Here is a 14,711-nt window from a genome sequence, read left to right as displayed (position 1 = left end):
AACCAACAACATGGGAGCAAGACCTCAGTCCCCCTCCCTTCCCACACAGGGACATCCTGCAGTTGTCCATGTCAAAACAAATAGCTGGCCGTTGGTTCTCACCTGACAGAGCACTGTAGTATGTCGCTTCTTCTTCATCTTCATGAGAGGAAGAACCTCCCACATCACCTGTGTGATCCCACTCAAGTGGGATGGAGTCAACACTGACAGGGGTTTCACAGCCTGATCTTTCATGACCTTGAGTAGGGGGCATAAGGTGGCAAAGGGACTGTGGTGAAGAGGGCCCCTCACTGATGGCCTTCTTATGCCAGGGATCACTCTGGATTTCTCTGGAGTCTTCTGGATCTGTCTCATTTTCAGAGGTCTCTTTTTCATCACCCAATCTCTAAAAATAAAAAACAATTATTGCATATTAATAAGATTTACAATAGATCTACAATTTACAAAAGATTTACAGTAGATACACTGCTGAATGAGCTAATGACTGAGCCACACGGTACTACCGGGGACTGTTTTGCGGTCAGCTGCAGTAATCGAAGACCATGTGCCTAAAATTAAAGAGAAGCATCATTTCTGCCTCCTTCCTCTTGCCAAAACAATCCTCACAGCAGCAGCTACCTCTGCTCTTTCGAGACACTCAACCACCACCATAACATCTCTTTCTAGTTTGCAGGGAGGGGTACCCACTTCCACATGGACTGCACAGGTCAGCAATGAAATGATGCTCAGGCAAGGGTGAACAGCTACTCATAGATGATCATGCTACTTCCTCTACCTGGCTTTTTAATAGATGTTCTTTCTTTTTGAGCCAAAGCAAACTGAAAATCAGCTAAATGTTCCCAGTGAAAAACAGAGTATACTGTTCCCTATTCAGGGTACCCACAAGAAAGTGGTCTGCGGGTCTGTGTTCGAAACCTCTCCCCTTGGGTTGGGACACCGCCTGAGGAAACTTCCCAGGACTGAGTGCCCTCACCTCCTTTTGGTGGGGGGCTTCTTCTGGACATATCCTTGAGTGAGTCCTTGTCCTTTCCCCCTGGGTGAGCGATTACATCTTCTGGGTACCCACGAGAGAGAGTTTCCCCTTGTGAGTGAGCGTGTGCGTGCACTTTGGATCACTGTTCCTGTGTGTGTTGATGTGTAGCAACAATATCCCGACTGACCCCTTGAATCTGTTATGTGTTAGATGTTACCGGAGTGTTGACTGATTTTTGGTTTACCCCTGTTTCTCATTGTTTCTGTTGTGTGGTTTTGGCTGTTTTGTGGAATAAAGTTGTTTGAGTTTGTCCTTCATTTGGATTAGTCTTAGTGTACCTTCGTGACACCCCTTTGAGCTCAAACCACTCAAGTCAAGCTGCTAGGGAGAAGCAATGAGCACTGCAGTTCAAACACCAAAATCTTGCCAAAGCATCAAAACAACTGTTGCTTCTTACAGGATGCCTTGAAGTCAGTCTTTGATGGAACCGGGCCACTCGCCCAAAAACTTCCTGACAGTATCTATGAAGTTCTTCCAATTCATCTTCAATCAGGATAGCATCCAAAGGTTCGCTCTTCTGAATTAACTGCTCCCCAAAAACGATTAGCTGATCAATCTTATTGGTGTTTAGTGTTATTTCTTGCTGGAAACCCTATTTGGAACATACAAGAAAAATAATTAATTCTGCAACATCCCTTTCCAGCCTAACGTTTATCCTTCTTGCTCACTGCAGTGAAAGAAAAGCAGCAACTGACACTGTTGTCTAATTTCATTTGGCAAATATCTTTTACTCAAGCGATCCAGAGGTTTGTTTTATTAGCAGGAGTACAGTTCCAAATGAAGTGGCATTTTCCACCCGTGTGTACATCAGTATCATTGCAGTGTCCTGAGCCTGCAGGGGATCATGATATGAGAGTTCAGCTAATCAGAGTTTATTTTTCTGTTGGGTACACACAATCTTTTTCTCAGTAGCAAGGAAATCTGGCTGGTTGGGCCTCCAGCCTACACAACAGTAAATCTACATCTGAAAACAATTAACAGTGCAGGGGGAAAGGAGGAATAAGCATATGGGCAGGTAGCAAAGAACTAGTATGTTCTTTAGAAGCACTGCACACGCCTGCTGTCTTATTTCTGTTCTAAAGTCCCAGCTACAAACAATGTGTTCAGAGGAGAGATCCTACCTTAATGCCAATTAAAAAAAATTCTCCCCAGAAAAGAACGCCTGAATTTAGGAATGTAGCTTTTACTGTTAACCTGCATGTGTTCCTTTCCAGGCCTCATCCCACTGTCACTGACACTCGGTGTTAGGAGAAAATTGCAGAATAGAACTGAGCTTGAACGCTGAATCTGAATTTAAATACTGTACAGTTTAATCTTGATTCAGAGGATAAGTCTTAACACTTTACTGGTGGCTGAAAACAAATACAGCCCTACAGAGATCTATTGACTATTGTGAAGTTCCAGAAAAGTAGAGGGCAGCCCTATAGGATCAGCTGGGCTATATTAAACAACTGCTTTAGAAGGATACGTACATTTAACTGGCGCATTTTGTCATCAAAGTTACTTTTTGAGAAGTGCTCCACGTTTGTCAGCTGGAGGTCCATTTCTGTGAGCCAAACAAGGATGCTTTCCCTCGTCCCCTCAAACTCATCTCTCCGATTGGTGAAGTGCTGAATAGGAAGAAAGGAGCCAGTGTTATAAGTCTACAAGTTTTAAGTCTGTAAGTTATAAGTCTATAAGTTATAAGCTACTAAAAAAGATGGTCACAGGAGCTGTCTGAAAACTGTGGTTTGTTTCAAAGCTGCTGTTCACCTTAAAGGCCTTCAGGGCACAAATGGCAGCATGCCACGTATAAAAACTGTCCCCTTCTTGCAGTGATGCTGGAACAACGTGTCCAATGTTGGTACACTATTTGTATGGGAGAGAGAATAAAACTTCAGCAGTGCCAGATGCTTCTACAACATTATATTCTTGCTTCCACACTGTATACCTTCTCCCACATCATTATACCAGTGTAACAGTTATTCGGACTCAGGTTTAACATCTAATTTGTTCTAAATTTAGAAGAAAGACAGACAAAGGAAGCAAGCTCCGTCTCTAATTAATTAAAACTATGACATTAAAATCAGTAAAACAATGGAGAAGCTGGATCATGGATGACCATGCCAGTGCAATTAATGTATCATTCGGCGTGGAAGCCAGGAGGAGCACTCTCTGCTGCCATCTCCCACAGAAGCTGCTGACAGACACACAGCTTGCAGTGCCCCAGTTCTCTGCAGTGGATTTACTGTTCAGGAAGGGCATTATGCACCACCCCAAACACACCACCTCCGAACTGCACAGATCAAACCCCATCAGCACTCGCACAGCCTCATCCACTTACTTTTGGGACCTAATCACTTTCCCTGTTGGTTGCTTGCAGCACTGCTGTATTTAAACATCAGGCAGTGACAAGTTTTCCCCCGGGCACAGCACAGAGTATCTGCCTAGAGATCAGTTTAAGTCGACAAGCAGGACACTTCTTTGAAGCGTCACAAATACAGTCTTCGACGTTTCTTTGTCAAGCAGAGAGCACAGCAGGAGCTGGTGACAGCAGCACGTCTCTCTGTCACATCTCCATGTTTAAAGCCTTGTAGGTGAATCATAACTTGGCATAAAGTAGAGCCGCGTTGTAAACTCCAAACCGTATCTGCACTGGGGCCCTTTTGTCTCTCTGCCTCTCACTTATGGAAAGCTGCAAGTGCATGAACGCATCCACCCCTTACAAAACTGGGTAACAGGAGAGTGGGATAGGAGCAGTAAGGCCTGCAACAAACCTACCAAAATTTGCACCCATTCTTCCCTTACGCTTCTTCAACTATCAAGAACCCATCTACCAAGGACATGTTTATGCCATGTACTTGGTGACCTTCCCAGAGCTGTTCTCCTACACTGGTAACTCAAGACACAAACCAACACCAGATAGTTGCTCCAGTATGTGTTTTGCCCTTGGGTAATTCCTACAGAAACTTGCAAGCGCTCCTCACTCTTTCACCCCACTGTGCAATTACCTTGAGCCTCCTCAGAATGGCAGCGACTCGTTTCTGGAGATTATCCCAGCGCTGGTTGCCTTCGTGTACCATCTGCTTCAACTTGCTGGCTGAGTCGGTGCGGTTCTCGCGGGCGAGGCGCCTGTACTGTTTGTTGATCAGCTCCAACTGAGTGAGTCGTTCATGAATTTGCCGTTGGAATGCCTGCAAGGCAAATCAAGGAACTCAGTTCCCTTGTTGATAACAGAAAGGATCTGGACGATACCATCCACCAAGAGAGGACGGTATCCCCTTAAAAACAGGCCTTCCAACTACAAAATTAAATCTAGAGAAGGACCCATATTATAAATAATCTGCTCAGACTTACCTCATTAGGCAAAGGAAGAAAAAAAAAAAATATCAACCCACAAAGGTCTCCTGCTTACAAAAAGCAGATCTTTAACTTATAAGCAGGAACTTGTCAGTTCAGAACATTGGTTTCTCCACATTAAAAAAACAATTCTGGAGACAAATAAATCAGCCAGATACCTAGCAGCCACACACTGGCCACATTATTTCTATTCTCTATATCACCACTGCCTAACTGGTGTTTTTCAGTGATCCAGGCATTTCACATAGACAGTAAGTATTTAGCAGTCTGACCATTCAGCCTGCTGCTGAGCAGAAAAAAAATGAAGTTAAAAAATTCACCTCAAATTTCTTCAGCTCCTCCTTTGCATGTGTGTACAAAACCTCTGAAGAATTAGGCTTAGCTGCTGTCCTTTCAGATGATTTTAGCCAATCTTCAAAGCGAGAGTAGTCATCCAAAAACCTCTGCCATAGGCGCCAGGTTTCCTCAATTCTGAGAGGGAGATGCAAAAATGGAAAGGTTTTATCACAAACTAACTTTTTATTTGGATTTCTTTCCTTTTTCAAAGTTTGGCTTGAGGCAAAAAGCTACAGTGCTTCTTCAAAATGCTGCCACAGGCTTCTTTAGTAGGGGTAAGAAAGAGAGACTTACTTCATTCGCCTTTCCATAGACATGGCGCAAATGTTTCTCCACCGTCTGTCCAAACTCCTAGTAGTTTGCTGAATGGAGTCACACTCTGTCTCATTCGCACACGCATCTGAATCGTGTAGCAGGACTTCACAAATACTAAACACGGATTCCACCCCTGCAGTGTGTTGCTCTATGTCTCGTTGCAGATCCTGCCATTGGCAAAAGAATAGCTTGAGTAGAAGGAAACACGCGCGGCTAGACTTCAGACATACCCTTTCAAAATGCTGCAGAGGATGGGGAAAGAGCAATTTGTGTGTCAGGAAAAGCTTATTTAGCTTTAGAAAACAGACTTGCAGGATGAGCTGTGCATATGACAGGCTGACAGGTCAGGACAGAACTGCCATGCAAAAAGGGATTGTCCAGCTTTGGTTTCTCAGGGAAAGCTCAATCTTCTCATTAACAGTCTGGACAATTTTAATGGGCATTCAAAATCCAAAATTTACGCATACTGTAAACACATACTTATTGACAGTACAAGATGACAGTGTCTCCTATCAGCTTACTACACTGTAAGACTCGACAGAGAACTCGCAATACAGTTCGTGTACTTTACTGACTGTATGATCACAGGCTGATATCACAAAACAGAAACACAGCACACAAGTGGCTGGTGTTAACACTACTTTTCTTATTCCTTCTTGTAGAGCTCCTGTTTTCACAGACTATTTTAAAGGGTCTTGCAAAGACCGTTTGTCTAATCTACACTACAGGTTTCTTCTCCAGAGCCTGCATCTCCATCATAGTCTGGCCTGTCATTCTGTACTCTTAAAGTCAATGTAATTGATTAACAGAAAAAGAAAGCCTTATCTAAATATTTCTTATTGAAAAGGCAGCTCTGTACAATGCTACCAACTGTAAATATTAAAGAAATTACAATGTCCACTACATTTCCATTTTTTCAACCCATTTCTGGCTTTCCTAATGAAGGATATGGAGACTTTCGCTCGAATAACATTACAGCAACAAACACAAATGAATATTTTACTGACAGTAGTGAACAGGAACTCCCATTAAATGGTATTACTGATTTCAGCAAACAGATGAAGCAGAACTGGTTTTGCTCTAGCCTTACAAAACCAAAACAAAATAAAAACCAAAAAAAAACCCAGAACAGACACAGCTTGTAGTAAATACAAAAGGAATTGAAGGAAGGTCTTCCCTGAAGTCAACAAGCTGCAAGGAGTTGAGTATCACCCAGTGGCAGTCTTCAGCACTGTTACATGTGTACCTGAAAGGGCTGAGCCATAAATGGTCAAAATTTGGCTTGTGGGATTTGTGGTAATGTAGAGCTTTAAGGAATGTAGAAGCCGAAATCTTTACAGAGGTGGGAGACTGCCAGAAGCAGACCCAACATAATTTTTGACAGCTTATTAAGGATTCACAGCTGTTTTCTGAGCAAGAGGCAGCAGTGTCTTTTTAACACAGGCTCTACATCTGACAGCAGGCTCTACCCCACTACTGGTACCTGGAGAGACTCTTCTGAATTCATTGAATTACACTGAATTTACAGCTGTATTAGTGAAAATGAGCATTTGGATCACAGCTTACAAATCCATGCTACTTGCACTACGGTAATGCTGCTGACACGATCTCATCACTTTTCGTCATGCCTGGGTTCATGGAATAACCCTCGGCAGAACCCTTGCTGTTTTCCGAGCTGTTATTCCAGATGACCTGACTGTATTACAGTGAGATAAACACAACAAACTAAGCAACAGGGCCAGGAACATACACTGAGCCCAAAAAGGTACTTTTCCTTCAACTCTGCACAGCACTGCCCAGAAAACTTGAACAAGACTACACGCTGCTAGACTTCTGCATTAGTGAAACAGCTTTGAAATCTTAAAATCAGTATTATTCATGTTTTAATCTTCATCCTTTAATTGAACAAACATGCCATAAAACATCTCCGTGGATGCACAATGCTTTTAAATGTCATTATTCAAGAATGAACAGGTAAAGCTTTTCCAGTCATGGATGTCAAAGAAAAGAAGCCTTTAGGGTACATTTCTCACCATCACTCTGCTCTTGCTGAAATAACTGTTTGCATAAAGCCAGGAAAGATCTCTTTACTTGTCGCATTCAGATAAAGGTTTCTCTAACGCAGGGCGAAAGAAGCTTTTTTTTTACTGTGGTCTTTCTAGTCAGCACAGTCTTCTCACACTCAGCCTGCTAAAAGGTTACAGTAGAAGGAGTCTAGAGGTGCCCAGAGGTCTGTGTTTGAAACAGAATCCAAACAACAAACCCGTAAGTAGCTCTGAGCAGCAAATGATGGCTCCTACAGCGAGCTGAAGCTTGAATGCTCGTAACAAAAATAAACTAGTTCGGACACAATTCCTTTGTGCCCCACGTTCTTCTCTGCCTGGCAATTTATCTCAGTCTTTGAGAACGCAAAAGGTTTGGATGGGGAGAAAATATTTCCTTGTGGTTTACATGATCATTCACAGCGCAGATGAAACCATCAGAGGCACTGGGCCAAGGCTTCTGGTGTTTGACCAACTCCTGCAGCGGAGTTGGTGGGAGCCACCTCCACTCCTGTCACAGAGGAGCTGGCCCTTCCCACGATGTCTGGGACACGAGTGGATGGAGAGCTGTATCAACCAGCAGAGAACACAGCTCTCAGGTCTGGGTCACTGAGGGATCTTTCCTTAGACACAAAAGCAGCAACCAGAGAGAGAAGATGGGAAGGATGGGAAGAACACCCATAGGTATTCTTAAATGCAGATACCATAAAGCTTCCATGCTTCACAGCTTTATTCTTGATCCTCAGTTTTAGGGCAAATATTCTTGTTTAACACAAAGGCCAGATGACAGCCATAGTCACTCTCAGCCTTCCCAGGGAGACACTTTGAACCTGGGCAGACTTATAGCACAGCTCTGAGCAAAGGCTGATTCCACCAGCAAGTCTGTGCTTTGGAGAAGTTCCTTTTCCTTCTCTGGCTACGATAGCTGGCACATTCAGCTGTGCCAAATCCTTGCTATCTCCAGCACTTAAAACTAGCACAGATCCTTAAGATCCCCCTAGCAAGTCACTGTCTCGTATAAATGCCTACACGCACTCAACCAACACCCAACGGTGCTAGGCTGGCTCACACGTAGGCCTCGGCAGGATTCACGCACCATCTCACCCAACCCTGAGGGAATCTTCAGAGCCTGCCTAGTGGATCAGGCCTCAGTCAAAGGTATGTTTGTACAAGTCCACCCTCCAAAGCTCAAACATCCTTCTCTGCCAAGCTTGCTCTCCTGTCTGCAAGGAGGGGAAGAGAACTGAGCTAGTGAGGGTAATACATCAAATCACAGCACTTAAATCTCTCACAGCCAGTTTGCAGGAGACCCAGCATTCACGCCTTGTCAGCCTGAGTCATCCCCATGGATTTTGCCTGCTGTCTGAGCCCTCCCTAGCCCTTATGAAGTCTGCTGTACTTAACTGAGCAAACTATCAAATGTAAAAATGCTTTTGTTTGTATTTTGCATGTTTTCCTCGGGTTGAGGGGGGAAGGAGAAGTGGGGGTAAGTCAACACAATACTGAAATTAGAGCAAGCAAATAAAAATTTTCCATGTAACGCATCTTGGCAGGAACATGCCATGAAAAGCAAACAGAAGGCCTTGCTAAAGACAAGAAACAGGTGATTTTAAACCAGGACCAATTGTAATCAGCAGCGTTTTAGCTCATTTACTCTGGCTGCTGCTATTTCCCACCTGCTGTTCTGCCAGTCTCTTCTGGATTTCTTGGTCATCACAGATGTCATAAACAACAGGCTTGGAAAGCTCAGACTCAATCCGGGCCAACCAGGTGCGAAGGTTACTCATGTTTTTGTCCAATAGTTGTATAAAAGCAAATGTTTCCTTCAGTTTCTTCACCCTAAGCAAACCAGGAAGAACATTTTGTTATAAAGATCTGCAATCAGTGGAAATTATGTTAGCAGAAGGTGATGACAGGCATGGCTTTATGAAGCACTTACTGTCGCACCAAGCTGTTGCCTGTAAATCAGAGCCATGTTTTAGTCAAAACGTATGTAAATTGGTTCAGCAGGCCTCTGCTCTACAGCTGCAGGAAGGTCTTGGTGAATTCTTTAATGAAACTATATGAGCAGAGTGAATTTTTGTAGCCTCAATCATCTGCCAGTGAGCCCTTCAGTCAGTTCTTGGACATTTGTCTAAGTGGGAGTTTGTACTGTAATGTGCCGCAGATAAACTAAAATGGGTATCTATGGTCTGATTTTCCTGCTGTGAATTACGGTCAGTGTCATCTTCAGCAACCAACAGGCCCACCCTAATCAGCAAGGTACCACTCCGCCAACAGAGGCAGAATTTGCCCAAACCACAGGTCCAACACCTTGGGCCAATGGATGCTGACAGGAGAGGAAAAGGCCTGAACAATGGCCACTGTAGAACTTAAAGCACCATGACATTAAAAGCTCTTCTAAACAACACAATGAAATGTGCAGAGGTGTGCCAGACTCTCCTGGTGGGTGAAAATGAAAAAAAAAACCAACCCAATTCTGAAGAGGGAGAATATCCAACAGCTACAGAAAGTTGTGCAGCAGACAAGACCATTTATTGTTCTTATAGTTGTTTGTAGCACAGCTCTCAAACTGCAGACTAACTTTTCTTTATCTCCAGCCTTTACAGCATATTCCCATGTCAAAACCCCCTTATCAGCCCCTCAAATTAACCAAGTAGCATGTTTGTACATTTTGGCAAATTTGTCCCCATCTGTTGGAGGAATATCTGTTGAACTACCTCACTGCTCTCAAATCTTTCCTTGAAATTCTCATTTACTTCAATTCCCAACAAAAATTACTAAAAAGCCCAGCACCAGGGTGACACTTATGTCTTCTGACTTTGTATTGATACAGGAGCTTGCCGTCTAGATCTTGGTAGTTAATGGAGGAGACAAAAAAAAAATCTAGATCATGATTTCCATCAGACCTGTCTTAAACATCCAGATCACAAGATGACATGAACGGTACCAAAAAGCACTATTTCTCTCCATGAGCTGCAATGGCCTACCCTGCAGTACTATAAACATCAACGTTGCAGATGCTAAAGTCAGGTGAAATGATTCCACCCCTGTCCTAGGGAGAGCCCACTTCTTAGCCAGCATTCCTTCCCCATGCTGTCCTCCTGGCTGCTTGCATCCCTCTGATGTCTAGTTCTGTCCCTGTGCCTTGGGATGGATTTTTGGACCTTGCATGTCATTTTTAAAATGCAAATTTCCAAATTAACTCCTAAGTTACTGCCTGGTCTAGCAACTACACAGATGAGCCTCATTATCTAAGTCAAGCACAGCGCAAAAAGTTGAAGTACGCATCGTGAAAAGGCCAAAACATTTCCCATTCATTAGCCACCATGACTGGGAACTGTCACCAGCTAAACAAAACCAGCAGCTCGGACTGGAAGAGCAGCTTGTACAAGGGGATCACTGCATGTCCCAAAATGCAGGGGACTGTTGAGGGGTGTGAGACGAACCCTAACGTACTTGGTTAACACCAGCGTTGTGCAAGCTAGGACTGGGGCAGGGTGAGGGGGATGTCATGTCACCCAGTGCAGGCAGGGACAGATTACACCAAGACAGAAGTGCCCTGACAGGGTACCTGGATGCTGGCTTCATGCAAAGGACCTGCTCCCGCTTGCAAGAAAAACGAGGAGCTTCCTGGCCTACCATCCTGCCTGCTGCCAAACTATCCTACCAAGTTTTAGATGAGAGGGGTCCAAACTGCCTGTAAATGAGTGGCTTTTGCAGTTGCCTGTTGCAGCATATGATACAATGACACAAGATATGCAGGACAGCCAAGCCATAATGAATATGCCACTCTGTAAGCAACAACTGATCTTATTAGTAACCTTAAGGTAATCAGACAGGATATACACATCAGCTAGACCCTTGATTTAAGGTAAAGCACTTATGGAGGAGATGTGGGAATGATCCTGCTGGATTTGTTCAGTCCTATTGGTTACTGTGAAAGTACAGAGTAAGGCCAGCAAATTTGAGGTCTCATATGGATTAGCAGCATGGGAAGCACCTTCCCCTACTTCTTGTCCCAAAAGGACCAGGCAGTACTTTCAGTCGTTTTACAAGGAGGGTGAGAAGAGCACAGTCCTACACTAGGACTCCTGGCAGGTATTTAGCAACTCTGCACCCTCCAAAACATAAAAATCGGTCTTGTCTGGTTGATGCAACCCTGCAAGCCAGACTGAACGATATGACCCAAGTCCATGGTCCACCTTGTTCCTACCTTGCACCCACAAAGCCACCAATACTGGTGTAAAGTGCAAAGCAACTGCCTCTGTCCCTTCACACTGACGGCGCTTTCCACTGCTGCAGCTGATAGAGAGGAAGCCAGCAGAAGACAAAATCATTTAGCTGCTCTTGCTTTCCTTAACAAGCTCTTTTCAGAGCTCTGCTCCCAAGTTCAACCCTGTTGAACAGGGTTGAAAAGGCATCTGGCTCCCAAGAAAACAGCTGCTATAAATCTTCCTGCTCCTGGTTCTGCTTCTATTAAGTGGCACTCAATGAACATGTCATACTCTGGTAACTGTACAGCATTTTCTTGTGCTACCATGGGCTGGCAGTAATTTACCCAGGAGACCTAATATTTTCTCCACCCTGTCCCCTGCTTCTGTCCCACCAGTCAGTTTGGATCCAGTTGGTTATGATGCTCAGCAAGGCCTGTGACTCCCCAGGGCATGTGGCCCACCAAAGATAGGTGACTCAGGAACCCCCCTCCCCGGAGAGATGGGGCAACACAGGCTCTGTGTTGAGCACCGAAGGGCAGAACCGCTAGAAAAGCCAGGCCTGAGGAAGAGTCTGAGCCAAACATCTACGCTGTTGCATTGTTAACTCTGCCTGACTTCAGGCCAGTCGGGAGGAAAGCAAGGCTCGATGGCTGCACTGTCCCTGACTGTATCCAGTGGCAAATGATTCTCTGCATATTCTATGACGTTCCCCATTAGTGCTTTGGAAATGTCTCTCTGGCGGCTGCAAGAGATGCACATGTTGGGACCATCTGAAGCCACAGCTGACCTGCTGAGACCACAGCTTACTGTGCTGCTCAGCATCATCTCTGCTTCCCTGTACTCCCTCCTCTGCCTGTATCCACCTGTTTGCCATCCTGAAGTTGCATTACAGAAAAATTCATGGATTGCAAGACATCTTTCCTCAGTCTGCATATTGGATAACAGGTAGGTGAACATAGCCGAGGAAGTCCAAAGTAAAACCAAGGGATATTAGATTATAAATTAATGTCTCCATGACTGACAGCACATTCAATAAATTTAAAAAGCAACAGTTTTAGAATCCAAGTGGGATTTTTTTGCATCAAAAAAGCCCAAAGAATATTATTTTGGCTTAGAAATAACTCTAAAATTCAAGTTACGGATATTACCCTAAGTAGGTAGGGTTTTATCTACTAGTGTTACTAGAAGCAACAGTCTCAAAGACCGCATCACTGTGGTATTGTGAGCTTGTATTTACTTTCTAGCAATTGCCATTACAGACACACCATTGTAATTAAGTAATTTAATGTTAGACAGAATATGGCATTTGTCAGTCATTTAACCACCCTTAATGCTCTAAGTCATTAATCTCAAACTCGAGCTAAGCAGCCAGAGAAGAATAAAAACCTAACAGAAGTTCACATTAGTGCAGTGTGTAAACAGGGAGGCAGCCTTGTCCAGATGTTCACATCGGCTGATCTGCTCTTGTTGCGGTCAGCCCAAGGTAAAGGGTAGGGTTCTACACTGAAGCAACAGGTGAAATGATGAAAAATTTGAGCATCCTCATTGAGCACCCTCAGCTTGCACAGAAGTCACAGGCAACTGCCATTTCTCTGGCTACAGCTCAAATAAAAACATAAAATAGGCTAATTACATCCATAAAAGTCTTACATTTGCAACCATTCTCAGATGCATTTCTGCACACTGGAAGTACTCTTGTAAATTATCTGCTCTTTGCATGAAAGAAACCTCATGAACTCTTTTGAGATGCATCCTGAAGGGACTATTTCCCCGGAAAGACGGGCCTCCTGGGAGCTGGGTGGGGGTGCACAGTGCAAGCCACGAAGCCTGGGGGCAAAAGCTCCCCCACATCCAGGTGACCAATCACCCAACACACAGTGAATTAACAGCAATGAAAGTTCAAGTGCAGCAGAGGAAATGAGCTCCTCCCAGTTACCCAGAAGGTGGAAGAGGCTGCCACCACTGTTGATTGAATTCTTCCTCTACAAAGTGTAATTCTCAAGTTATTCGGTCAAACTGGCAAAACTTACTGTTTACTGAATAAAGGCCTACCTCTCCATAATTCACTTCCCAATGAGAACTCACCCGCCACCATTCAACATGGCCCCAGAAGCAAAAACCAGTAGTAATTAAAAAAAAGAATCCAACAAATATCACCACTAATCTAAAAAACCCCAACAAAATCAAACATCTTTTGTACTTTGCAAAGGGCCCAGCTTAAAAGACAGCCCGATTCAAAACAGTGCTTAGACATAGGCATAAGGTGCCTGGGATAAGCCAAACAAAGCCAGTTTCTAAATGTTTCAATCTTTATACCAAAATAGAAGCAGCAGAAAAAGAACAAAACTAGTAGATTATAACTAAAAGCTGGCTGCAAAAGTGAACAGAAGGACTAACTGACCTGACTTGAGATTGGATTTGGGTCTTAATACCCTCAATGAAGTTGCCAGCATTGGGTTACAAGAGAAAGGCATAAAGCTGTTTCAGCCTGAATCATTGCATAGCCCCACAAATACACAGAATATTTTGTAGTAACTAGTCAGAAAGTATCTAGCAGTAGAAGGCACTTCCAGGTTGACTGAAATGTATTCATACAAACATAAAGAATTGCAAAATGCCTGACAACTGCATTGCATTAGCTGTCAAAATGCTGCAGGAAAAGGTACAGCGAAGCTGAAATAAGGTAATAAATAACATTCAAATTTTAGCATCTGAAGGAATTAAAGACATCCTGACATATATTCCAAACTCTCCTTCACAAGCACAAATGTCATCAGAAAAAGATGCTACATACATTTATTTTTAACCGAAGAGGAGCTGAAATTGCCCTGCCAGCCGAGAGGATTGTTTACAAGTGGGTAAGGCAAATGAGATGCACAACCCAGGAAACCTTTGTTCAGTAAGTTGCAGGGTGAGCCTAACCATGGGAGGGACAAAAGACCTGATTTGGGAAGGTGATGTCAAAGGCAAATTTCAGGCCTTCGCATAAAATGCAAGGACGCTTCTCCGTAAAGCACCCGGCCCTGGTACAAGGACAGGAAGCCCCCGTGTTTGTGGGTTGCGTTAGCACAGCGAGCAGAGCAGGCAGCGGGTGCGCCGGAGGAGGCTCTTATCACGTTACCCCGCCGGCGAGTCCGAAAGGTTGTTGTTGCAGATCTCCACCGCCTTGGGGGCAAAACCCCAAAACGCAGCTGACTTTAAGTGAGAGGCCCCTGAGCGCTATTCCTCCTGCTAACGCGCTGCGTCTCCCGCTCATCCACTTGTCCAAGGCGAATTGCAGGGAGCCACTGGCGCATCGGCACTGCGGTGCCCTTCCCCCCCGCCGCCCAAGGCTGGCCGGCAGCGATGCCTGCTCCAACAAAACCCACCGCCACCAAACCCCCAGCCGCTTACCAACATGGCACTTACGGTTCGCAAGAAAAAACCATT

The 14,711-nt window shown here is 44.3% G+C and overlaps 1 protein-coding gene across 1 annotated transcript in view; it reads right to left on the bottom strand.

Moving 5' to 3' along the window:
* SYNE2 (spectrin repeat containing nuclear envelope protein 2) overlaps window positions 1–14,711 on the bottom strand; it is a 186,120-nt gene that overhangs the window by 9,918 nt on the left and 161,491 nt on the right. Inside the window, exons 101-107 of the mRNA XM_075712036.1 lie at window positions 8,742–8,904; window positions 5,003–5,190; window positions 4,693–4,843; window positions 4,024–4,206; window positions 2,506–2,643; window positions 1,431–1,625; window positions 103–385 (exon numbers count right to left, since the gene is read on the bottom strand). Of these exons, the coding sequence (XP_075568151.1) occupies window positions 103–385; window positions 1,431–1,625; window positions 2,506–2,643; window positions 4,024–4,206; window positions 4,693–4,843; window positions 5,003–5,190; window positions 8,742–8,904 (1,301 nt within the window). The remainder of the gene's footprint in view (window positions 1–102; window positions 386–1,430; window positions 1,626–2,505; window positions 2,644–4,023; window positions 4,207–4,692; window positions 4,844–5,002; window positions 5,191–8,741; window positions 8,905–14,711) is intronic.

The sequence above is a fragment of the Pelecanus crispus genome, chromosome 6 (genome assembly GCF_030463565.1).
Source record: "Pelecanus crispus isolate bPelCri1 chromosome 6, bPelCri1.pri, whole genome shotgun sequence".
NCBI classification, from domain to species: Eukaryota; Metazoa; Chordata; class Aves; order Pelecaniformes; family Pelecanidae; genus Pelecanus; species Pelecanus crispus.
This window is presented reverse-complemented; position numbering and strand designations above follow the sequence as displayed.